At 43.0% G+C, this 27,768-nt stretch overlaps 1 protein-coding gene across 15 annotated transcripts in view; it reads left to right on the top strand.

Moving 5' to 3' along the window:
- Positions 1 to 27,768, top strand: part of kcnma1a (potassium large conductance calcium-activated channel, subfamily M, alpha member 1a) — a 486,207-nt gene that overhangs the window by 267,850 nt on the left and 190,589 nt on the right. For all 15 annotated transcript variants that reach the window (XM_055661691.1, XM_055661690.1, XM_055661680.1 and 12 more), the window contains 3 exons: positions 11,251 to 11,326; positions 21,372 to 21,447; positions 22,333 to 22,503. In XM_055661691.1, the coding sequence (XP_055517666.1) occupies positions 11,251 to 11,326; positions 21,372 to 21,447; positions 22,333 to 22,503 (323 nt within the window). The remainder of the gene's footprint in view (positions 1 to 11,250; positions 11,327 to 21,371; positions 21,448 to 22,332; positions 22,504 to 27,768) is intronic.

A 27,768-nucleotide genomic window follows, 5' to 3' on the forward strand; every position in this document is an offset into this window, starting at 1 on the left:
CTCGGATTCCATTCGCAGAGCATTGAAGCATTTCATCATATTCTGGGTAAATTCTGAAGTCACAAAATTCGGAGCTGACCTCCGCTTGACTTCAGGTTGGTAATTGTGGAAAAACTGCAGGTTTCACTGTATGAACAGATGGTTTGAGCAGTTAAAGATCTCAATTTCATTCTTTACCATGTAAGGATTTAAATAATCCATAAAAAACTGAGGATCAGCTATTGCATGCACATTGATAACTAGGACACGGCAATCTTTGCAAGGAAATGTATATTTAATATGCTTGTTTTTGAAGGGATATTACTGTTGCCAATTGGTACAAACATCTATTTCTGTCTCTGTGTGAGCAGAAACTTAAACCCTAATCCCACCATGGCCAATCTGATCTTCTCCAGAATCTCAGAGGCAAAGAGACATCCAGCATGGAAATAGACCCTTTGGCCCAACTCATCCCTGCTGGCCAAGCTTTCTAACTGAGCGACCCATTTCCCCAGGCCTGGTCCATATCCCTCCAAACCTTTCATATCAAAATGTTCCTGCCCCGTTATTTTGAATGTCGCAATTGTACCTGCCTCGAGCAATTTCCCTGGCAGCTCTTTTTATCTGCCCACCAGCCTCTCAGTGAAAACGCTGCCATGGCAAATTATCCTTCGTGTGTAGGATAGTGGTTGTGTGTACGGATCGCTGGATGGTACGGACATGGTGGGCTAAAGTATCCAGTGCCTATTGAATATTTGCTCTCTCCCCTGAAACCTATGCTCTTCAGTTTTAGGCTCCCAACCCCGTGGCTGTTCACCTTTTCCCTCTCCCTGTCTCCTCTGTCCCTCTCTCCCCCATCCTTCTCTCCCCCACCCTCTCACCCCGTCCCTTTCTCATCCCGTCCCCATCATTCTTCCCCGTCCCTCTCCCAATGTCCCTGTACCATTTTCTGTCTCTCCCTATCTTTCTCCCCTTTCCTATCTCTCCCTCTCCCTCTCCCCCCCTCTCAACCTCTCCCCCTGTCTTCCCCTCTCTTATTGCCCTCATTCTCTCTCTCTCTCTCTCTCCCTCTCTCTCCTCCCCCAACTTAACTAAGTGGACTATAGATCAGCCCTGCCTGTGTAGGCATCTGAGACAGCCTTCTGGTGCCCCCTAGTGGCGTCGGTCTGGAGCTGCGATGTGTGAGCCTGTTCATATGAACATAACTTCAGGCAACAGCAGTCAGAGACTGGAATATTGAGGAAAAAACAACAAACTGCAGGAGTAACTCAGCAGATCAGGGAGTATCTGCAGAAGGTATGGACAGACAATGTTTTGGTCAGTCTGAAGAAGGTTCCCAACATCAAAATGTTGTCTGTCCACCTCCTTCTGCAGATGTTGCCTGATCCAGCAGTCTGTTACTTAGTTAAAAACAGTGCCATTTTTGAGATTGTATTAACCTGCACAGCACACCTTAAATACCACAAGTATTTATTAATCATTCTCAGCTAATGAATTACAAAATGAATGAATTTAAACTTTTCTTCAGAGTTCAGTTATTATGTTACGAGTTAAAGAGTGGCAATGTTTGGCATATTGACAGGGAAACAAAGGTGATTAATGCAGCTTAATTTTTAATTGATATGTGTGATGGCGCCTTTTTTTGTCCAGTATAGGGGGACTGGTTGAAAGCATTTCTGTGGAACATCCCTCATGGGATCTTTCTTAAATACTGGTCGTCTATCGAGCTTTCCGACATTTCCATTAACAAACCTCTGCAGATGTGGACTCTTATACATCGATGAGACCAAACGCAGACTGGGCGATCGTTTCGCTGAACACCTTCGCTCAGTTCTCCAGGACCTACCTGATCTCCCAGTTTTTAACACTTTAATTCCCTTTCCCATTCCCACACTGACCTTTCTGTCCTGGGCCTCCTCCATTGTCAGAGTGAGGCTGAATGCAAATTGGAGGAACAGCATCTCATATTTCGCTTGGGCAGGTGACAGCCCAGTGGTCCATCCTTCCTTGGTCACCTTGACTGGCCTTGATTTGTTCTTTTCATGCCTGGATGGTAACTCAAATTTCACCGTACCAGGCAACTGCTTTTGACCAGCACAATTATTATGGGCAGAATGGCCTCCGCTGCTCCTATATTGCAAACTTTTAATGATTCTTTCAAAAGAAAAATTGTGCTTTTCCCTTTGGTGATCAATCTGCTGCGACTGTTTTATATTGACAACTAGCTTTGAAATATTATTTTCAGAAGATCTATTATTTTATAAAGTTGCACATCTGTCAACTGGATGCATATCAATTGCCACTGTTAAGGCAGGTGACAGATTGCTTCGATCAATAGCCACGGAGCTTCACTACTTTATTTTACTGGAGTTTTTCCTAATTTCGCTTTGACATTGGGTCAAGATCAAACAAACTTGCATTAAAAATAATCGTTTTTTTTCACTGCCTCCAAGAAAATAATTTGCTTTTGAAAAGATTAATCCAAACTTCATTCTCATCTTGATTTGTTTAGCTAATGAATTATGTCTTAGCTTATTTTCTTCCTTTCTCAACCCCCTGCACAGTGTAGGAGTTCACTGCACAGTTTCCCAGGTTAAGTGGGTTGTGATTGGGGATTTCAGGATTTACTGGAATGAGGAGCATTTTCATGATGCTTCTGATGGTGCCCCAGAGATTGGAGCTACAACTGAGGTGAGGAAAAACTTTTTCACCCAGAGAGTTGTGTATCTGTGGGATTCTCTGCCACAGAAGGCAGTGGAGGCCAATTCACTGGATGTTTTCAAGAGAGAGTTGAATGACCATGAAAAACCATTCCACTTTCACGACCTAATTCACAACCTTTTTAACTCGTGGACATTTTTCATCAGGCCTAGATAAACGCCCCGACCTACTTGATGCCACGAGAACCTACGACTAGCATCACAACCTGCCACGACCTACCTACGACCTCCTAAGACCTCGTGACAACCATGCTGCGTGTATGAGTCAAGGGCAAACTCGGCAGAGGTCGTGAATTAGGTCGTAAAAGTGGGCAGACCATATAGATATAGCTCTTAGGGCTAACGGAACCAAGGGATATGGGGATAAAGCAGGAATGGGGTACTGATTTAGAATGATCAGCCATGATCATATTGAATGGCTGGAAGGGCCGAATGGCCTACTACTGCACCTATTATCTATGTTTCTAGGTCTATGTTACAAGGATGGCTCCCTAGTGGGGTGTCTCTCCTTGGGATGTTTGTGGGAGACTCTTTGTAGTAGAGTCTAGGAGCAGAGGCCACAGCCTCTGAATTAAAGGACGTTCCTTTAGGAAGGAGATGAGGAGGAATTTCTTTCATCAGAGGGTGGTGAATCTGTGGAATTCATTGCCACAGACAGCTGTGGAGCCCAAGTCAATGGATATTTTTAAGGCAGAGATACAGTAGATCAGGGGTTCCCAACCTTGTTCGTCCCGTTTACCCCCTAGTAACTTTTAGAAAGTAAATTTACCCCCACCATGTTTTGTTCAGTCATTTGAGTTTACACTACTACCATAATAAAGCAACCAACAAAGAGGAAATTATAAAATATTGTTTCAGAATCAACAAATTTAGCCCCTGGGGTTAAATTCACCCCAGGTTGGGAACCCTTGCAGTGGATAGATTCTTGATTTGTACGGGCTTCGGGTTATGGGGAGAAGGCAGGAGAATGGGGTTAAGAGGGAAAGATGGATTGAATGGCGGAGAAGACTTGATGGGCAGAATGGCCTAATTCTGCTTCTATCTCAAAAAATATATATATTGCTGTGCACACATTGCTTGTCATGTTTCCTCCTTCACAACTCTGACTTATCCTGAAAATCATTACATTGAAGCATTTTGGGACATTCTGATGGATGTGCTGTGCTTTTGCAATGACAATTTTCTTTTGATTCCCAACACGAGGAAGGCAGAAGCAAGGACTCGTTAGACCAAATTGGAGGCATTATTAAAAAAAGAGCAGGAATCAATAATATGGCTCCTAAACGTTCTCTGATATTCAATAAGATCATAATTCATCTCACAGTGTCACATAGCACAGGGATAGGACCTTCAGCACAACACATTCTGTTCAGTTTCCGTTCAGTTTGGGACATCGAATGCTAAAAGATACTTCCAGTTAATCTGCAACAATCCAAATTGCCTGCATTGGGTGGATATCCATCGTGAACAGGGTGGCATAGCTACAAGGCAGTGTCGACAGTTCCATACAGAGAGGCAATCAGTCTGCAATGCCTGATCCAATTGCACCACAATGCTCAGCTGACTCTTAATGTTTTGTTGACTCGATTTGCACATTTGTTGCCGAAAACTCACCAAGCTGTTTTACTGATTGTCGGAGGCATGGAACATCCATTGGAGATTAGATGATTTGTAAAAACAGCAATGCAAAATTTTGAGATTTTAAAAATCAAGTCTGCAATTTATCCCATCAGATAAAGCACAAAAAAAAAGTTTAATTTGACACCTAATTCATTTTCATATCTTCAGTATTAAAAAAGTTATGGCTATTTTCATAGTCGGAAATCAGCATCTTGTTCCCTATTGATCATTGACTTAACACAAAAGCTGTAATCGAGGACAGTGAAATGGCCATAACATTCTTAAAAATTAAGAGAACTGAAAGAAGTTTTCAGTTATTATAGATTGAAGCATTTTGAAACAAATATGAAACAATGTTACTTGGATGACCTGAAATTAAAGCATATAATTAGTTAGTTACCCAATTGTAGCTAATTCCAAACCAATTACTAGATCTAAACATCTATCCATTTCTTAAGAAAAGATTAACATTTTTAAATAGCCTAAGTGTCCAAATAACATTGACAAAGAATTAACAATAAAACATGATTTTTAAATCTCATTTACATTAATTTATAGGCCAAATGGAAGGAATTTAGTGTTCAATTGCTGTAAATTAATGGCCATTTAAATCAGCTTTTGAGTGGGATCCTGTGGAACTCTGTGGAACGCGCTGGTTTGGAACGTTCCCATTGCGATGGATTTGTACCCTATATGCCCAGAAAAATACTGTGGGATTTAATGGGGCCCCAAATTAGCTATTCGCAACATTAAACTTTGTATAAAGGGATCTTAAGAAGCCCTTTTTAATGTAAAAATAAACAACCTACTTTCCGTTGTGCCCTGTATGAGATCCGTCCCGTTGTCAGCAGTCGCGGGTTTAGAGGATAATTTTTAACCTACTATAACAATTAAATTAACCAATTAAGTTTAAAAATACCTGCAGCGAATGAACCTCGCAATGATTTTTCGTCAGCAACTAAGTAGGCTGAACAACCTCGATTTGAATAGCCTAGGGAAATTGAGTTTTATACCCGCCCCCCTCTCAACAGCGCCAAAATCGCGCACACGGGCTGGGACAGACTTGCAGCGACGCTGAAGGTAGGATTTGCAACAAAAAGCTGGAGTGACTCAGCGGGACCGGCAGCATCTCTGGAGAGAATGAATGGGTGTGGTTTAAACTTTAATTAGGCAGGGCAACTTTAATTAGGCAAGTCAACTTTAATTAGGCAACACAGCTTTAGCATTTCCAAACCAAAGGCAACACAGCTTTAGCATTTCCAAACCAAAGGCAACACAACTTTAGCATTTCCAAACTATATTTTCAAACCACATTAAGGGCACTGACAGGTCAGTAAAACCATTCACAGTTTAGTAGACATGTGTTCAGTGTTATTCACAACTCAGACTGAGAGACGTGACCCTTTAGCTCCCCCATCTTGCAGAGACTGACCGAGGCACTCAACACTTCCGGGTTTTATAGTCCCTCTGGAAGGGGTGTGGTCTTCAGGTGAGAGAATCTTAACATTTTTTAAACTCTAATAACTTTTATTTTTCATCGATGTGAAAAATCCTCTTCTCCTGCGCAGTGGAGGGGCACTCTGAGTAAGATGGCAAAAAATTACAGCCATAAGTGGCAGCGTTTTTTCTAAAATCAATATGCAGAACAACAGGAAGTGGTCAAGATCAGACTTTTAGTATTATAGATATTCACATCAACTTTCTTCCCTCATGGCAGCATTTAATCCAAATGTAGTCCATTGGCTCTTGTCTGTTTACAAGTTGCTTTGATTTAGCAGAGTGTTATCACTGACGTTCTAGTTTATTGCCTTCCATAGAAACTATAGTCTGTAGAACTGTGTGGAGGTGGCAGAGAAAGCTGAGTGATTTTCCAAGCAATCATTTTGTTTTATCCTTATATTTTCTTCAAGATCCTATTGAGCTCATTGATGTTTAATACACAAGTTACGTTATGCTCAAGAACGATGCCACTCTCTAAGTTAAATTTGACAACTGTTTGCACGAATTTAGTTGAAAAAAAGCTTTCATTATCTACGTTCTATCACAAGCCTTCAGGCAATTTCCCAAGAAAGTGGAGCACAACATCAGTGCTGTGGACTCGTGATTAAGTTAGGATTATTATTTTTTTCATTTCGGCTCTGCTAAATCCCAGAGGGGTTGGATGAATGCACCAGTTAGTCGGGGGGGGGGGTTGGTGCCTTGGTTGATCGTAGGGGTCTGTCTGTCTGCTGTAAAACGGAACTGGACAGAACCTGTGAATAGAGCAACGTAGCAAGCTGGAGACTCCACACACTGGCCATGGCAATAGCTTGCTCCACAGACAGCGAGCAAAGGCTGATTCTCCCAGGCGAGCAACAAAGCAGCTTACGTGGTAATATCCTGATAGAAAATGCTGCACGAGGCTTTGCTCCAGCGTGGATCAAGCTGTGAGTGGGAGGTCACTGCATCAAACGCTTCTGTTCATTTCCCACCGTCGTATATCCTGGTCGACACTTTGGCAACTGACCCTCAGAGCAGTGGGAAGAATTGCTGCTCGCCCCCTGATCGGAAACACATGATATATCTCCAAATAACAATCGCACTTCAAGATCACGTCACTGGCTGCCAAGCACTTTGGGATATGCGCAGGTTGTGAAATGCCAAGTCTTTCTTCTTTACAAGAACTGCTTTGTTGCTGAGGCAGTGAAGTTGGGAGCCTTGAGATGATCACTGGAGAACGTTGAATACGTATAGTAAAGGGCCTTGGCTGCAATAATCGTTCTTGCTTTGAAATGTTGATGGACTTGCAAGAAGACCAGGGATGAGACAAGCCGCCTCTTGTTGAGGTCAACTTTGTAAAAGCCATGATTCCAAGCAAAATCTTAGTCTACCGTGCACCGAATGGCGCCACGTGCAGCGAGGCTGTCCAGAGCACCAGACGACGCAAGAAGTCCCTGGGAGACCTCTTCCAGAATGGGTATCGCATCCGAGCCGGCCACGGCCATAATGCAGACAAGGAAGAACAAGAGAGCTCTCTGGCTTCTTGCTATCAGGTTGTGTTCTACTGGGGTAAGCTCACTTGGTCTGGAGTACCGGGCCCATCTCTCTCTCCTTCCCTCCCTCAAACACCCACCCACCCTGAAATCAGACCCACTCTGAAATCAGGTCCACCCTGAAATCAGACCCACTCTGAAATCAGATCCACCCTGAAATCACACCCCCACTTTGAAATCAGACTCATCCTGAAATCTGACCCACCCTGAGTTGTGCAGTAGTGTTCATTTGGTAGTCATGCAATCATATTCTCTCTTTTGTTTTTTTACTTCATTTCTAAAGTCTGAGGAAGGGTTCCGACCCGAAACGTCACCTGTTCTTTTTCCCCAGAGATGCTGCCTGACCTGCTGAGTTACTCCAGCACTTTCTGTCCATCCTCTAAAGGTCTGGCTCCAGCTCTTCAGAAGCTGACACAATTTCACCAGAGCTGCCTCAAGATTCACCCCAAAGTGACCAGATTTGTCTAGTGCCCCAATAGTGCAATTAAACCCAGGACTTCCCTCATACGTTAGTAACGATATTAGACAATATTGAAGCATTTGTTTGTTAAACTATTAAAACTGTAGGTAACTGGAAGCCAACTCTGTGTGAACAAAGTTTGGGTCGGGGTGTGAGCAGTCTCATGGTTCTGCCATTAACAATTTAACTGGGATTATGGCTTCTCTCTTGCCCCGCATTTCCTTTGATCGAGATTCTGTGAATGATCTGTAAAAATTAAAAACATTGAATATTGGGGCAACAAATAAATTTGTAGTTTGTAGTTTGTAACTTGTCTTTTTTCCAAGAGACTTGATGTTCCACTGGTTAATGCCCTCTGTATATTCATATATAGCCTCCTGTTTATAGCAGCTATTTGTTCTACATATCTCTGTCGTCAGATCACTGGGTTGAAAGTCCTTTTAAAATATTTTTTGTTTAATTCCAAAATGTTTCTACTACCACATTTTACCAAATTCTCAACATCAGTTGCTAAGATCTCATAGAACAGTACAGCACAACGAAAGGCCCTTCGGCCCACAATGTCAGTGCTAAACATAATGCTATCTCTTATTTGCCTGTACGTAAACTGTATGCCTTCTGTCTATCCATGTCTATATGTCTATCCAAAATGCTCAACGCCACTATCATATCTGTCTCAACTACCGGACCTGCCAGCACATTCCAGGCACTCACCACCCTCATGTAAAAAAGTTACCCCACACACCTCCTTTCAACTTTGTCCCTCTCACCTTAAAGCAATGCCCTCTAGTATTTGACTTTTACATCCTGCAACAAAAATTCTGGCTGTCCACCGATCCATGTTTTTCATAATTCATAAACTTCTATCAGATCTCCCCGCAACCTCTGGTGTTCCAGAGAAAGCAATCCAAGTCTATCCAACCTCTCTCTGTAGTTAATCCCCTCCTGTTCCAGGCATCACTTGGGTAAACCTCTACTACACCCTTTCCAAAGCCTCCACATTCTTCCTGTAGTTGGGTGACCAAAACTGCAAGCAATGCTCCGTTGTGCTAACGTTGAACAAGCTTATCAAAAACCCTGCAATCTGTTGTGCTGCACAGAAATCTACCCATTGTTGCAATTATTAGTTTTTTAAATTCTCTTGGTCCCTTCCTGTGTTTTTATGTGTCTCCCCTTCCACATCCTCACAATGGAAAGTGAGAGATCGCGTAAACTTCTGTTCTTTTTGATCACATACCTCTCTTTTGTTGCAAGCCATCCTTGAGAGGTAATGGTTCCTGTACTCCACTCGAGTTCAATCAGCAGGCTTGACATGGTCTTGTGTGATCACCCCTGGCCTCATTGTCTGCCCTTCCTGTCTTCTGAACAAAACAATGACTTACCTGACCTATTCTTGCAAAACATGAATTAAGGGATTTAGTGTTTTTGTGATCGACCAGCATTCATCTTCTGAGAGATGGAGACTGGGAGCTTTTCCCTACCTGTTTAGTTATAACCTCTGTTTTCTGAAAGCAATTAGGACAGAATTGATTATATTACCGATGTCTGTGAACACTGCGCTGCAGAGGTATTTAATCCTTTGAAGAACTGTAGAAGCAGCGGATAAACATAATTGGCCTTCTCACCCTCCCCTGTCTTAACATAATCAACAAAAACTCTTAGAATTGTCCCTTGAGCACTTTCTGAAATGAACGCGTTTCTATCTCATTTATTTAGGCGGCGGCCTTTCTAATTTGATTGCAGGGTTCAGTTACTGTAGGTTGCAACTTGTGAGCCTCCAATTCCATCCAACTCTTGTTCAAATTCCTCTCCTTTCACTTTCCCGCAACTGCCTTTAAAGGTGAACTTTTGATGACTCACGATTAGGATTCTATCAAATGAAGCATAATTGGCACGTCAGTGTGGGTGTTACGTTTTAGAAACATAGAAACATAGAAAATAGGTGCAGGAGTAGGCCATTCGGCCCTTCGAGCCTGCACTGCCATTCAATATGATCATTGCTGATCATTCAACTCAGTATCCTGTTCCAGCCTTCTCTCCATACCCCCTCATCCCCGTAGCCACAAGGTCAACATCTAACTCCCTCTTAAATATTGCCAATGAACTGACCTCAACTTGCTTCTATGGCAGAGTATTACATAGATTCACCCCTCTATGTGTGAAAAATGTTTTCCTCATCTCGGTCCTAAAAGATTTCCCCCTTATCCTTAAACTGTGACCCCTTGTTCTGGACTTCCCCAACATCGGGAACAATCTTCTTGCATCTAGCATAGAAACAAGAGAAAAGGCAATGTAAGCTGAAGAGTTCAATTTTAAAATGGCTGCACGAAAAACCCAACTGGGTCAAATGTGCAAAGTTTATAGGTTGAGAAACTATTCTAAAAAAGTAAAACTACAGTAGGATAGAGTAGTCAGAGCGTTACACAGCATAAACAGGCCCTTCGGCCCAACATGGCCATAGATGCCCCAAGCTAGTCCCACCTGCCCATGTTTGGCCCATATCCCCCTCAAATTTTCTTATCCACGTACATGTCCAAATATCTTTGGATTGTCATATCCAAGTGTATTCATAGTATCAATAGATTCTAAAGGTATTGGAATTCCAAAATACCAAAGTCTTCCAAAGATTTCAATGTCCCACAATATGGAAACCAGACATTGGTATTGATAATTGTATTGTCACATGTGTCAAAATATAGTGAAATACTTTGTACCGTATCGAGCCAAATCCACCTGTATACCAGTACAATGAAGCCGTACATTTTTGTCGCTGCTTCTCACCCTTTCTGACCTGTAGGACTTAATATTAATTGGGGAAAAGTTTCACCAGGCCTTGCTACAATGGAATGGTAGGAATCATTTGGAGGATGTTCAGTGTAAGGCTGGCGGTTGTCTGAATCACCATACGGGGCCATTGTAAATATTTGAGTCATTTAACCAAGGCAAGGATTGATTCCAGGTAAATCCACACTATGCCTAGTTGAATTTTACTGTTTTCACTGCTATTGAATGAAGATATTCAAACAGCGTGCTGTATCAATGGTATTTTCTACTCAAGCTGAGCTTGCCTTCAAAGGCACCTTTAAGTGTACATCTTGGTTATGTAGATTCACATTCAAATCAAATGCTTACAACCTGGATGTTTCCTGAAAATACAATGTCAGGTTGCATCCTTTACTTCATTAAAATATCTTGACAGAGGCATCTTTTACTTAATTAAGGTCCAGAGAATTTATTGAGCGAAGTGTATCCGTTGAATTGTGTGTTCCCTCATTCTCCAGATCTATATCTCCCCCAGCAAAAGGTTAGCCCGTTTCTGACCGTTTAATGATTGTAATTCACAGCCTAACCCAGTGGTTAGTCAAGGTCTGAGTGTTACTAGTTGTGAAATGTGCCAAGCTGAGATGATTGGCTGACAATGTCCTTTTTCCTTTTACAGGTTTACGATTTTTAAGAGCGCTCAGATTGATACAGTTCTCCGAAATTTTACAGTTTCTAAATATCTTAAAAACAAGGTAAGAGATAAAAATTATCATTCTGTCATCTAATAAAATGCTGTAGTAAAGGGTCGGTCCCACTTTCCCGAGTTACTCACGAATTCTCCCGAGTTTTCCCCTTGATTCAAACTCGGGGAATGTCCGTAGTGAGTCCGTAGGAGTCTGTAGATATATCGTAGCGGCTCGTTATGCCAGCCGTAGGTACTCGTGGCATCAGGTAAGTCGGGACATTTTTTCCAGCATGACAAAGTAGTCCACGAGTAAAAAGATAGTCGGGAGGAGGAGTTCGTAGATCACAAAAATCTTGATTTTTTTTTAAGGTCCTTTCAACTCGGCAGAGGACTCTGGAAAGTGGGACAAACCCGTCTCCCAGCAGGTCAGACAGTATCACTAACTACCTGAACCAGAGTTACTCCAGCATCTTTTTTTGTAAACCAATATCTGGAAGATCTGATTTGTGAAGATCTGTTTTACACAGTTTTACGTGCGTGATAACCTTCAAACACTCGGGATAATACAGTGCAGGCACAAAGACACCGACATGCATGGTTAATAAAAGTAATAAAGCTATATATTACCTGGATGAAAAATGAAATGATGATGTGTACCATCACAAAATAGCACCAGGGTAATACAAGATAAAGGTTACACAAAAAAGCTGGAGAAACTCAGCGGGTGCAGCAGCATCTATGGAGCGAAGGAAATAGGCGACGTTTCGGCCCGAAACGTCGCCTATTTCCTTCGCTCCATAGATGCTGCTGCACCCGCTGAGTTTCTCCAGCTTTTTTGTGTAACCTTCGATTCTCCAGCATCTGCAGTTCCTTCTTAAACACTTAATACAAGATAAATATTGATCATGTTTTCAAAAACAAAATTTTGCTGCTTTTTCTATAACATCAATGAAGAGGTATTTATATGTGTCAAAAATTCTGAAGAAACTGAGCGGGTGAGGCAGCATCTCTGGAGCGAAAGAAATAGCCAACGTTTCGGGCCGAAACCCTTCTTCAGACCCGAAATATTGCCTATTTCCATCGCTCCGGAGATGCTGCCTCACCTGCTGAGTTTCTCCAGCATTTTTGTCTACCTTCGATTTTCCAGCATCTGCAGTTCCTTCTTAAACATTTATATGTGTCAAGTCTGTTTGTAAATAGTTTACGTTTTTCAAATCAGGCTGGAATTGCAAGATTCATAAACCTTGAATCATTGCTTTGGATCGCAACACTCATTAAATAGTCTGAAGAAGGGTCTCGATCCGAAACGTCACCCATTCCTTCTCTCCAGAGATGCTGCCTGTCCCGCTGAGTTATTCCAGCATTTTGCTTTTATTTTCAGTGTAAATATTTTCAGCATCTGCAGTTCCTTCCTACTCACTAACGTGCTATCCAGTCAGCAGCAAGACTGTACATGATTGCAGTCAAACTGTCCACAGTGTACAGATGCAGGAGATATCCAGGGTCTGACCTCCCCAGAGGAACATTGGTGAAGCTCAACAGTCTTGGTACTGGAGTTGGGCGTTTCAATGCCAGCGTGTGGAGATGGGGGCTCCCTCTGCCAGAGCCCAGCCTGTGAATTTGGAGCAGAACAACAGACAGCCAACCATGCATGTCATCTCTGGGTGCCCACTCTACCACCCACCAAATGGAGCTCAGGGCCTGGCAGACATTGATGTAGGGACAACAACCTGGCTGCTCAACACCCGGCTTGAGATCTAACTATTCCTTTGGTTTATGTTTCATTCGCAAGAAGAAGAAGAAGAAGAAGATACAGGATGAAAAGAATAACATTAAGTACAAGATGAAGTCTAGTAAAGATTGATTAAAGATGGTCTGAGGGTCTTCAGTGAGGCAGATGGTAGATCAGGGCTGAGCTTTAGTTGGTCAAATAGTGTGTGGACTAACATGGATGAACTGGGCAGAAACGGACAGTCCTCTATCCCAAAGATAGACATAAGATGCTGGAGTAACTCAGCGGGACAGGCAGCATCTCTGGATAGAAGGAATGGGTGATGTTTTGGATCGAGAGCCCTCTTCAGACTCCTTCTCTCCAGATATTCAGACAGTCCCCTAACCCCACACCCTCCTTGCAGTTTTAGTCTATCTAACTCCAGCAACATCCTACAGATTTACCATGATGCATGAAGGACTGTCCAACTGCAGTCAATGTAAATTCACAGCTCCTGGTCTCTCTTGTTGGATTCAGTTTGAATTTAATCAACAACTCTGCATCTCAAGTCCCTGATCCAGACCTTTCACATTCTCTCCTTATGTCAGTCCTAAATGGTCTGTGATTGTATCCCCGCTGTCTTAACTCTGCAGCCAGAGGGGGATCCTTACTCCTCAGCTCAGTTTAGTTTATTGTCACGTGTACCCAGGTACTGCGATAAGCTTTTTGTTGCGAGCTAACCAGTCAGTAGAAACACAATACATGATTACAATCGATCCACTTACGGTGTATAGATACATGATAAGGGAATGTGTAGGAAGGAACTGCAGATGCTGGTTTAAACCGAAGATAGACACAAAAAGCAGGAGTAACTCAGCGGGACAGGCAACATCTCTGGAGAGAAGGAACAGGTGATGTTTCGGGTCGAGACCCTTCTTCAGACTATCATGAATAGCATTTAGTGCAAGGCAAAGCCAGCAATAATAGTCCGAGGGTCATCAAAGAGGTAGATAATAGTTCAGCATTGCTCTCTGGTTGCAGTAGGATGAATCCAGCCCCACACATTCCTCTCTGAATCCCTAAACCCTGAATTAAATCCTGAATGAGTCCCAATTGCTCTCAGCCATTGAGACCTACTCTGCGTCATTCATGATTCTGGCTGCCTTTGCCAAGTGAGCCAGCTGCACAACAGAAGGGCTTATTCTGTTTTTCCATTCATCAGGCTTTGAGTATAAATAATGTAAGATATTTTAAACAACAAGCAGTTTGGGTGAAAGGTTTGTGATTTCACTGAGAGCTGAGCTGGATTGTGATAATCCAGTTAAATGGTTTATGGAAGAAGTTGCAATTCTGCACATGGATTGAAGAGGGATTGTGGATTAGAGCACTAATCCCTTTCTCATTAATGTTGCCAGGTTCGACCAGGGGAAGGGAAGCAGCTCTTTCCTTTCGAGGGGGACAGAGAGACAGAGAGCGCGCGTGCAAGAGAGAGAGAGAGAGAGAGACAGAGAGAGAGACAGAGAGAGAGACATAGAGAGAGAGAGACAGAGAGAGAGAGAGAGAGAGAGAGACAGAGAGAGAGAGAGAGAGAGAGAGAGAGAGAGAGAGAGAGAGAGAGAGAGAGAGAGACAGACAGACAGAGACAGACAGTGAGAGTGATAGAGACAGACAGAGAGACAGAGATAGACAGAGCAATTGCATGAGCGAGAGACAGAGAGAGAGAGAGAGAGGGGAGAGAGACGAAGAGAGGGAGAGGCTGGCAGCACATGATGTCTCCGCTATAGATATGTGCAGGTTGGAGAGCAGATATAGTAGCCCCCCGACTTGATGCATTCAGGAAAGGCTTCACGTGAAGATGCTATCTCTCAATGCCAGTTCAAGAAACTATTTTATGCGTAGGCCTTCTCCACCAGCTCTTGGCCATTAGGTGAAGGTTTGTGAAGAATAGAATTAAAGTTATGCCATTGAAAGTGACATAGAATTACAAGGGCCCCATGGCCACCACCACCCAGTAGCCCAACAGCATTAATCAGGCTGAAACAAACTGCTGGAAGAACTCAGTTGGTCAGGCAGTGGGTGTGGAGGCAGAGGGTGGTTAATGTTTCCGGTCAAGACATTGGTGCAGAACGTAGAATGCAAAGACTAGACATCCTGTACACGTACATGAGATGGAGGGAGGTGGGTGTTGGTTAGAAATAGATGATGGACAAACAGAGCTAGTTGTGGGAAGGGTAGAGGCTGGTAGATCTGATGGAACCAGATGAAGGGCAGATAGAAGCAGACGAGGAAGGGTAATGAGTCTTGGTAATGAGGAGTTAAGGGCCTGTCCCATTGTACGAGGTAATTCAAGAGTTCTCCCGAACTTGGAGAATGTCCATAGGAGTTCATGGATGTCTCGTAGCGGCTCGTACGAGTAACGGTAGGTAAATCCGGTAAACTCGTGAAGTTTTTTCAACACTGTGAAAAATGCCCACGAGTGCAAAAATACTCGTAATGAAAAAAATTGTAACTTTTTACTCGTACGAGCCGCTACGAGACATCCACGGACTCCTACAGACCCACCACGGACGGGCATACTCCAAGTTCGAATTGGGGAAAACACGGGAGAACTCTTGAATTACCTCGTACAGTGGGACAGGCCCTTTAGGGATGGAAGAGATGAAGAAAGGCAGTGAACCTGGGTAGACTGGCGGGAGTGGGCAAGGAAGGCAGGGAGAGTGTTGCTCAATGTTCACCCCATTAGGCACATCAGGCTGAGTTCACCCGCCAATAATGCCTGTCCATGTAGACATGGTGGAGAGGCCTCCATGGAATGATGATGAATTGAATCCATGGAACCGATGATCGACCATGAGAAGGAGGGGTGGGGGTGGTGTCGGTGGTCTGAAGGTCGGACAGCTGGCCGGGCTGCTGACCGACGGGGCCACGGGTTGAGGCGCTGCTGCTGCTGCTGCACTCCATGGGCTGCACTACGTCGGGACGGGTGAGGCGGGGCTGGACGCGGCGCTCCGACCCGACAGTCCCCTCGCGCCCCAAGTAGTAGCAGTCAAATACGGGACAAGGGCGGTCCCATGTGGGACAATCCAATTTAGCCCAAAATACGGGATATCCCGGCTAATACGGGACAGTTGGCAACACTATCTGTACGTGTCTGATGAGGTTTTAGTACGCACAAACATCTTGCTCGCAGCAACATCACTGGCACAAATACTCAGACAAACAAGCACAAACAAATCAGAGATAAATCACAGGTAGACAAAAATGCTGGAGAAACTCAGTGGGTGAGGCAGCATCATAGATGTTGCCTCACCCACTGAGTTTCTCCAGCAATTTTGTCTACCTTCGATTTTTTTCAGCATGTACAGTTCTTTCTTAAACATAGATAAATCGCATACCAAATTAATAAAAGAAAGAATGTGCAAAAAAAAAAGTTAAGAACAAAAATTCACAGCATAAACACATAGGTTCTCCTTGTCTGACACTCTTACCCACATGAATCTCTTATCCCAAACCTGAAATTATTATCCTCTGGTCTTTATCACATCACCAAACATAGGTACCTTTTCTCCACTTTATCTAAACCTGTTTTTATTCATTCATTAATGGATTTTGGGATTTATTCCCATCCCTAAAGAGTTCTCCACAAATGATGTTACCAGATTATTGCTACAATATCGGTTGAACTTGCTGTCAACATTCAAGTGGGAAACACCACACGAGGTTTCTGTAATTACACTGGCTGCAGACCTAATTCCATTATGTTTCCCTCCCAGCTTGTACTAACAGAACATAAACCAGACAAAATTACTAGAACTGAGTCATTTCAAAGAGCAGTTTAGAGTCACTGCATTCTCTATGGTAGAGATTTCCAAAGACTTACAAACCCCTAGATATTTCTTCTCACCTTGGTCCTAAATTCAAACATATTGTTGGTGGAACTCAACGTGTCAGGCAGCATCTGTGGAGGGAAATATACGTTTCGGGTTGGGACCTTTCCTCGAGACATGGTCTTGAAGAAGAGTCCTGACCCGAAACATCAGCCCATTACACTCCATAGAGTCATAGAGCAAGAGGCCCTTCGGCCCAACTTGCCCACATCAACCAACATGCCCTATCTACATTAGCCCCATCTGCCTGCATTTAGCCCATATACCTCTAAACCTATCCTATCCATGTACCTGTCAAAATGTGATAGTACCTGCCTCAACTACCTCTTCTGGCAGCTCATCCATATACAGTACATACCACCCTTTGTGTAAAACAAGTTGCCCCTCAGGTTCCTGATGGGGATAGATCTTGGCAGGGCAGCGCGGTGGCATAGTGGTAGAGCTACTGCATTGCAGGGCCAGAGACCTGGATTCGATCCTGACTATACGGAGTTTGTACGTTCTCGCCGTGACCTGCGTAGGTTTGCTCCGAGATCTTCCTTTTCCTTCCACACTCCAAAGGCGTACAGGTTTGTAGGTTAATTGCCTTGGTATAAATGTAAAATTGTCCCTAGTGTGTTTTGGGTAGTATTGATGTGTGGGGATCGCTGGTCGGTACGGACTTGTTGGGCCGAAGGGCCTGTAACTAAACTAAACTAAACTACATCTGCCAAGTTCCTCCAACAGTTTGTTTTTAGCTCATGATTCCACCATCTGCAGGTTCTTGTGTGGAGTTGATGTTCACAGACAGTACGTATTGAGCAATGATTTAATTAAGCTCATTGGTAAAGTGTCTCTCTGGAGTTTTATTCTGATCTAATCACCATTCAGATGGAGCTGTTTAATTTACTGACACTAATGAACTGTTGGAAACCTTTTCGTAAAGTGCACCTATTCTGGGCTTTTTGTAAAGAAATGTCCTCGCTTACTTAGCTATTATTTTTTCTGAAGACAATGAATAGGTTTCTTTCCCCATCAATACCATGCAACAGAGTTAGCATGAGGGAATAAATCAGGGCACAATTGCATCACCCTTGTGTTACAAAGATTGTTTAGCATGAGAGAGATTAAACGCTAACCACCAGCTCTTGCCGATGATGGATGGTTCTGTTTATTCACAGTAAACTTGAAAAAGCCAGCAATATAAATAACCTTAAACCATTGTGCAATGAAGAGAAGCGAGTGGTACTGGTGTTCAGACTCAATCTGTTAGCCAAATAAAATTGGTTCAATGCATTTTAGCTTTTGCAAGCTTTTTGGACCGGCTTACATGTATATGATGGAAATATTGTAATGGGAGCACTGCCAGTACCAAGTATGCACTTCATCATTGCCACAGGTCAGTGGTTCCTATGGGAAGAGCTCTGAACCTGTACTTGAAGTGCACCTCTGTGTTATTGTGCAGTAGAAAGGGCTGCAACAACAGTTCATGCCAAAGTTAAGGCAACATGATGTTGAAAGATGAAGATTTCTAAACTGTCCCTGTCCCTTCTTTGACTGAGCTAGGTATCAGGGCAAGGAATTATCTTGGACCCATTTAAGACCCTGTGCAGAATCCGTGCCTCCCAGTAGTGTTGAGTTCAAACAGGCAGTGGCTCAATCCTGGGACCAAATCTGAAGAAAGGTTCCGACCCGAAACATAATGTATCCTTATTTTCCAGGGATGCACCCTGACCACCCTGTCCCACTTACGCGATTTATTCAGCGACTTGCCGGCACCAGTCACAGTCGCAGCAGGTGTTGAAAATCCAGCGGTGACTAGATCAAGGTACGACTCTTTGGGTGACTACTCACGACCATACAGGCTTCACCTGAATGTCGCGGGGTAGTCGTCAGTAGTCGCCCAAAGAGTCATACATTTTTTTGGTCGCCACTGGATTTTCAACATGTTGAAAATCTTCTGCCACCTGCCGCGACTATGACGGGTGCCGGCAAGTCACGGAATAAGTCGCATAAGTGGGACAGGCCCTTGACTCCGGCACTTTTTGTCTCTCTTTATTTTTACATAGTTTTGTTATTTTGACTGAAATTTTTTTTAAAAGACCAAAGGATTTCATCACACGTTCCGTAGCAACGGGAATTAAAAAGAAGAATTATCCAATGTAATTAAAAATGTGCCTATAATATTCCATTTGATTGTCTACAATTTAATCTGCAGAGGTTTTGCCAACTTAATCCTTGTACTGCAGTTCATCATCCAAATACCATGGATTATATAGGTTAGATTCTTCACCTTAATCACTGACTGGGTAAGATATTGTCACATTGTACATCCCCCATGTCACACTTTCACACGATGATTAGGTTCTGATCACTAAAGCTCCCCAATCAATTCTATCAACTGTGGTTGAATTGAAGTCTTCACATTATGTGTAGGAAAGAACTGTGCAGATGCTGGTTTAAAGTGAAGATAGACACAGAAAGCTGGTGTAACTCAGCGGGACAGGCAGCATCTCTGGAGAGAAGGAATGGGTTGTTTCAGGTTGAGACCCTTCTTCAGACTGGAGGTTACGCCACATTATATTGCCCATGTCTACCTGTGATGTTGGGATCATCCGTTTATTGACCCAATCAATAGACAATAGACAATAGGTGCAGGAGTAGTCTATTCGGCCCTTCGAGCCTGCACCATCAAGATAACATCTTTTACCTTGGTTTTCGAAGTAACAAAATTACCATATTTCAGCAGGGACTTCAGTTGCCCACAATACATTGGCATTTGTGTGTTACAAATGCCCGAGTTGCAGACACCAACACATTCAAGCGAGTTGCCATATTCTTATTAAATTAAAAAATCTGTTGTATTTACATCTTTTCATTCCTGTAAATGAGAAAATGTTTTCCTCTGTGTCTCCACGTTTAGCAAATGTTCCTTCTTATTCACTCTTATGTGATTTTGATGCCATTTGTCACAATAGTGTGGAGATATGGTCTGCATCATGAATGATTGTTGCGTATTTACCAATTAAAGGCCAAAAGTCAACTTAAAAATGGGTTCATCACTTTCAGGGACACAGGCCTGTGGGAACTGGTGTTCGTGCTGGGACCCACCTTCTTCAGACTGGAGGTTACTCCACATTATATTGCCCATGTCTACCTGTGATGTTGGGATCATCCGTGTATTGACCCAATCAATAGACAATAGACAATAGGTGCAGGAGTAGTCTATTCGGCCCTTCGAGCCTGCACCATCAAGATAACATCTTTTACCTTGGTTTTCGAAGTAACAAAATTACCATATTTCAGCAGGGACTTCAGTTGCCCACAATACATTGGCATTTGTGTGTTACAAATGCCCGAGTTGCAGACACCAACACATTCAAGCGAGTTGCCATATTCTTATTAAATTAAAAAATCTGTTGTATTTACATCTTTTCATTCCTGTAAATGAGAAAATGTTTTCCTCTGTGTCTCCACGTTTAGCAAATGTTCCTTCTTATTCACTCTTATGTGATTTTGATGCCATTTGTCACAATAGTGTGGAGATATGGTCTGCATCATGAATGATTGTTGCGTATTTACCAATTAAAGGCCAAAGTCAACTTAAGGACCTCTGTGAAAATGGAACCCGTTCAACACCCAGGGATGGCCTGTGCGTGCTGGGAACCCAGCTAGCCATGTCTGACCCTCCACGAATCCCCAAGCTGCAGTCCCCCCCCCCCCAGGTTGCCTTTGCCTTCCCATGACTTGAGTTCACCAGATATAGAACAGGTCCATATAAGTCTTCAAGAGGCATGCTTTCAGTCAACAAAATGTCTGGAATCTATTTTTGATTTTTTTCTACCCCTGAGGAGGGCTGTGAGCACCATCCATAGAGTAATTAGACCTGAAAACTCTGCAACTTAATGATTACATTATTCTTTATTGTCTCATGTACAGTGAGATGCCTGGTTTTGCATACAGCCCAAGCAGAGGTCACCCTGGCAGTACACAAGCTGCAGCGATGTTTTGGCATTGGCAACGTTACAAAAGTTCACCGAACAGTCCTATCTGCTGTGTAGGAAGGAACTGCAGATGATGGTTTACACTAAAGATAGTCACAAACGCTGGAGTAACTCAGCAGGACAGGCAGCTTCTCTGGAGAGAAGGAATGGGTGATGTTTTGGGTTGAGCCCCTTCTTCAGACCAGAGGGCTACTCCACTCTACAGAGGGCTGCAAAAATAAATAGATGATAATGTCTTGGTTGTTTCAGCTAAATCAGGAGATGTATAAAGAGACAGTATATAGTTGTGCTGCCTACTCGTGTACAAACCAGTTAAATTGTTTGGTTATAAAAAAATTCTAAAATAATTTAGGCAAGTCTAATTGATTTGTTGTATTCTACCATATTTTCTAATTGTGTTAGACTTTTAATTCCCGTAACTGTTTTTCTCCTAAAATTTCCGAAGGCAGCCAGTCGGAGCAAAAACATGCATTCTGGCCTTAATATACTTTTCACAGTAACACTCATTATGTATTTTTCTCTTTCAAACAGTAATTCCATCAAGTTGGTGAACTTACTCTCTATATTTATAAGCACATGGCTAACGGGAGCTGGTTTCATACACTTGGTAAGTATTTGTCAAAAGTTCACTTGAAATGGTATCTTCAACCAGATGAGTTACATTGTATTATAAAACGGTAAAGATTTTGTGATTTTTATATATAAAGTAAATTGCTCAGGGCAGTGTCCAATCTGAAGTAAATTATTTTATCAAAGTCTGATTAAAAGAACTATATACAGTACATTGTGTGGATGGGATTAATGTGATGCTTGCTGTCTTGAAACTTCTCTGCATTTAATATGAGGCCATCTCAATTAAACAGGGTAGTCCAGTGATTTGACGAAACAATATATTCAATATCACTTTAGGAATTGACAAGCAGAAAAAAAAGCTGTCTTGCAAATAACTACATTCTTGGCCAAAAAGTGTTTCCTTGTAACCGCCTCCCCGCAGTAATTAGACACCAGTGTCATTTAAGACATGGTCTGTCAGTCTCACTAGAAGGCCATTGAAATTGACGAACCTGTCTTCCAGGTCTCTCAGGATCACTTTTCTGTACAGCTCACAATTCCCCCCGATTCCCCTAATATCCAACAAACCGCTTTGAGTATACTCAATGGCTGCGCTTTCACAATCCTCTTGGGCAGTGAATTCCAAGGAATAACAACCTCTGGGTGAATACATTTATTCATGTCTCTGATTCTGAGACTGGTTCCTAGCTAGTGGAAACATTAACTCCGCAACCACCCTGTCGAACCGCTTCAGGAGAGGAGCAAGTAGAAGGGAAATAGCAGTTTGCAGCGTTTGTCTAGTTATGAACCGAGGCTGCTCACTGTCCGTGTGTCGACACTAGGTGGAGCTGAAGTCATACCAATGCTTCCTCACATTCTTGTGTTGCTCCAATCTTCCCATCTCGTGTTTAACCTCTGCTTTTCCCCACGTTGCTCGCAGGTGGAGAACTCAGGGGATCCGTGGGAAAATTTCCAGAACTCCCAACCACTGACCTACTGGGAATGTGTCTACTTGCTGATGGTCACCATGTCGACGGTCGGGTACGGGGACGTTTACGCACGGACCACGCTCGGACGTCTCTTCATGGTCTTCTTCATCCTCGGGGGTTTGGTAAAATATCACCTGTTTACTACAGAACAGTCAGTGCACTCTGGGGTCACCCAAACCTGCACCAGGTGGCAAGGTGAAGGCCTAGCCAGTCCTAGCTTCCCAAAATAAAAAAAAACAAATAATATTCTCAATAACCAAAAAATATTCTCACTGGATTTCGCAGATGATTTTCAATTTGCATTCATGTCATTCCAATTTGTGTCGGAAACATTTTAAATTTCCATGTTGGATCTTCAACACAGAATGATATAAAAAGTGTGGAAAATAACCTGAAGATACCATGTACTGGAACTGTGGGAAGTGTTCTCTATAGGCTCAGTTGGCATTTACGTTTAGTTCTGATGAGAGTCCTTTCATTATGGATCAATTTGATCATTATTTTTGGGCAGTTGAATCAGTCGTACAGTGGTGGCTTAGTGGTGGAGCTACTGCCTCACAGCGCCAGAGACCAGGGTTCGATCCTGGCCTTGGTCGCTGTCTGTGTGGAGTTTATATGTTCTCCCATGGACCGCGTGGGTTTCCTCCTGGTCCTCTGGTTTCCTTCCACATCGCAAAGCCATGCGGGTTTGTAGGTTAATGGGGCTCTGCAAATTGACCTGATTGTGGATGCGAATATGGGATAACATAGAACTAGTGTGAACAGATGATCAATGTTCGGCCTGTTTCCATGTTGATTTTTCGATCAATCAAGCTCATCTTTCACACATATATCAGTCATCATGAGCGGCACTTCTCATGAGCGTGACATTATGTGGCAAGTCACAGAGCGTTCAATGTCACAATCTCAAAAGCCAAATCCTGTGGATGAAGGAAATCTGAGATTGAAGCAGGAAGTGTTAGAAAGTGCTGAGACTCTATAATGCCACATTTGAAATATTGTGAGCAATTTTGGGCACCATATCTGAGGAAGAATGTGCTGGCTCTGGAGAAGGTCCAGAGGAGATTTACAAGAATTATCCCAGGAATGAGTAGGCTAACCTATGATGAGTGTTAGTCGGCAATGGGCCTGGACTCGCTGGAGTTTAGATGAATGAGGGGGGACCTCATTGAAACAAACAGAATAGTGAAAGGCTTGGATAGAGTGGATGTGGAGAGGATGTTTCCACTAGTGGGAGAGGCTAGAACTAGTGGTCACAGAGAATTAAAGGACGTTATTTTAGGAAGGAGATGAGGAGACATTTCTTTAGTCAGAGGGTGGTGAATCTGTGGAATTCTGTGGAGGCAAAGTTAGTGGATATTTTTTTTCAAGGCAGAGATAGATAGATTTTTGATTAGTACAGGTGTCAGAGGTTATGGGGAGAAGGCAGGAGAATGGGGTTATGAGGGAGAGATAGATCAGCCATGATTGAATGGCAGACTAGACGAATGGCATGGGAAGGGAATGGGAAGATGGGAAGAATGGGACATGAATAATCTACAAAAAGCAGCTTTTTAATGAGCCATGGGTTCCAATGAACTATTGATCTATTTCTCAATCACACACTTTTGGGCAGATGGGCATCCTTATGGGCAAATTAGTGATAGATTGAATAAATCTATGTTGAATCCAAGGATTGATGAGGAAGAACGCACAGAGTGTTGATCATCAAATTAACACTCATTTGATGCCAGCTGTGGTGGTGGAGGTATATACATTGGTGGTGTTTAACAGACTTTTGGATAGGCACATACAAATGCAGGATTATGTGCAAGCAGATAAGAGTTTTAATTTTTTTAGTCTTTTAGTTTTAGAGATACAGCACGGAAACAGGCCCTTCGGCCCACCTGGTCCGTGCTACCCAGTAATCCCCGCACATTAACACTATCCTGCACCCACTAGGGACAATTTTTACAGTTACCAAGCCAATTAACCTACAAACCTGTACGTCTTTGGAATGTGGGAGGAAACCGAATATCTTGGAGAATGTCCACGCAGAAGCACGTACAAACTCCATACAGACAGCACCCGTAGTCGGGATCGAACCCGGGTCTCCGGCGCTGCATTGGCTGTAAGGCAGCAACTCTACCGCTGCGCCACTCTGACTGGTCTTGACATCATGTTCAGACGTTATGTACTATAGAACCTGTTCCTGTGCCGTATTGTTCTGTGTTCTATGTTCTATCAAATTTCATTTAGCTGGACTAGCTGAAAATTAAACCCATTGTTTTATGGATTGCTATTGAAGTTGGATAAGTTGTTGGTATAGCAGAGACTTTGGCAGCAATACTTTATTTGTGGATTGGCCCCTGAGTTGAAATGAGCTCTACAGCCACAGGAGAGGATTTATTTTCCATTAATACTTCAGGCATATGTGACTGCCTGTGGACAGCCTTCACAAACCCTATATATAGTCCACATTGGGGGACCTCTGGTCTGTCACCAAATGTACGTGACTGCCTTTCAGTTCAATTTGACTTTTCCAAGCTTCATTGACCTTGGTGTGCCCTTGTGGTGGTAAAGAGATTTGTCTGACTTCAGGCAGCAACCTAATGTTGGCGTGATCTCGTGATCTCTTCATTTTGTGGAGCATGGTGGCAGATAGATGACAAGTAACACTCATTGCCTTGGATGCCGGGGGTTGGACTGGGCATTCAGTGCATCAGTAGTGGACAGGGGCACTTGCATAGATCGCTCTAGGTCTGAGAGATATCAGTTCCTACAGCAAACTGGAATCAATGCTCCCCATACCAATCCTACAACCATGCACCGAAACAGCCAGTCCCACAATCACACACCACAACAGATCACATCTATTTGTCTCTCACAGCTTTGAATTAAATGATTCAGATGAGGGTTGACCAATGATATTGATCTTGGGTCAAGGCAACTCTAGAAAGCAGAGGAGATTAAAGATTGATGTGTTAGCAGGCTGGGCAGATTGATGGCTGATACAACGCAAAGAGAAATAAAATTGAGCGAAGGAACATTTAATGATGCTTAAAACGAGTGAAAGATTTAAATGCAAGTGCTTACGTATTTAAAGAAGACACAGTGGTTTAAACAAATATCACACATATTTCCCTGCAACAATTCAAGGGGGATTTTCAAAGGAATTACCTGATTATTCTGGGCATTGTTCCTCTTACAAATTATATTGTCAAATTTACTTAATCGCTGTTGATGTTTATTGTTGGAACGTTCAGTTCTGGGAATCCTTAAATATAAGTACATCTCGAAACACACTGAGAGAACGAAATTCCAAAACATTTGCTTATTTTAAATACATTTCGCCATCTGGGTTGAGTACCATGGAAAAAACACAAAATGTGAGATGATGCTACCAGCTCAGATTTGCATCCCATAGTACAGACAGAAAGAAATGGGATTAGGATCCATTCCTGCCAGAGTCATATATTCACATATTATAGGAGCAGAATTAGGCCATTTGGTTCATCAAGTCTACTCGGCCATTCAATCATGGCTGATCTATCTTTCCCTCACAACCCCATTCTCCTGCCTTTGGTCCATAACCCCTGAAACCCGTACTAATCAAGCATCTGTCAATATCCACCTTAAAAGTTTCCATTGGATTGACCTCCACAACACTCCGTCGCAATTACATCCACTGATTCACCACCCTCTGGCTCAGGAAATTCTTCCTCATCTCCATTCTAAACATATGTCCTTTGATTCAGAGGCTGTGCCCTTTGGTTCCCAACTCTCAAATTACTGGGAATATCCTTTCCACGCCCACTCTGTCTAGGCCTTTCATTGTCCAGTAAGTTTCAGTGAGGCCTCCCCCTCATCCACCATTGTGAATATTCATTCCCACCACCCCTAGCACGCAGTGTGTGTAGTGTGTAGCAGTTACAAGCACTCACCCAGGCTGCACTGACAGCATCTCTCAAATGCACAGCATCTGTCACCAAGATGGACAAGAGAAAAACGTGCATGGTAATGCCACCAGCTGCAGATTCTCCCCCAAATTACACACCATCCTGACTTCAAAATGCGTCATCTTTCCTTCATTGTCACTGTATCTAAATCCTGGAAGTCACTCCACAATAGACTGTGGGAATATCTTCAACAGGATTGCAATAGTTCGGGACGGCAGTTCACCACAGAGATCCCGAGGCCAATTAAGGATAAGTAATAAATGCTGCCCTTGCCTATCATGTCTTCCAAACATGGATGTGATACAAATTAAAATGTCCATGGTCAGTATTGGAGTGATGTTTGCAGCAACCGTGACATTCTTTGCATCGCTCCTTTAACATCGAAATCAAGCTAAAACACTTCAAATAATACGTTTCAAACAAAATTTAATATCTAGCCACAAGTGGTTTTGGGAAAGATGATCAAGGGCTTAGTCAAAGAGATGAATGAAGCAGAGGGAGTTAGGGTTAGAACCTCAGGGCTTTAGATCTTGGCAGCTGAAGGCAGGGCCTTTATCCTGGGGCTAATGACGAGAAACAATTTGGATGAGAATTCCTCTGGTCCTGTCATCAAGAACCAGCCACACTGGAATAGAGCACAGTTTCTGTCTGTCTGAGGATGAAGAGAGTGGGTAGCAGATGGTAACGTTATCAACAGTACCTTGCACGGTCGGAAATTAGGGTGGCCGATGGATGTCTAGAACGCTTTCATGCTGGTTTGTTTCCACGGATAAGTTATTGAAATCTGTGGCCTGAGCAAACAGTGCCATCACCCGCGGGACAAATTTATTCAACACGGGTTAGGGGATTCAGCAATCATCTCCCGCTGTTGAACGGAAAAGTTCAGGAACATAAACATCAAAGTCAGCCACTATCTCATTGCAAGAGACATGGAATGTAAGCTCTCCGGAACTAAATAAAGACTTGGTAAGGCCGCTCCTCAAGGGTTGTGTGTGGTTCTGGTCACTGTAACAGAGAAAGGTATACTACCTTTCAAGGTTTGACAGTGTAGGTTCTTTAAATTGATTTAAAGGAATGAGGAGATTTTGAGCGTTATTGGTCAATATTTGCTCGATTTTACACAGTGAGGTGATTTCATTGAAGCATACAAGGTTCTGAGTGGATTCAGCACGTGGATGCTGAGAGGGTCGTTCCTCAGATTGGAGATTCTACAACAAAGGGTCAGGATCTCAGCATAAAGCGTCGAGAAGAATGAGAAGAATTTTTATTACACTGAGCATTGTCAGTTGTTGTAATTCTCGACCCGGAAACCTTGGCAGAGAAAGAGGGTGCTCAGTGTTTGAAAAATTCAAGGTTGAAATCAGAAGATTTTGCACACAGATGTGGTGATAAGACAATTAGAGAAGATTAAAGGGGAATTGACAAAAGGGGAATGGGATTATAGGTAGA

Source organism: Leucoraja erinacea, chromosome 34 (genome assembly GCF_028641065.1).
Source record: "Leucoraja erinacea ecotype New England chromosome 34, Leri_hhj_1, whole genome shotgun sequence".
NCBI classification, from domain to species: domain Eukaryota; kingdom Metazoa; phylum Chordata; class Chondrichthyes; order Rajiformes; family Rajidae; genus Leucoraja; species Leucoraja erinaceus.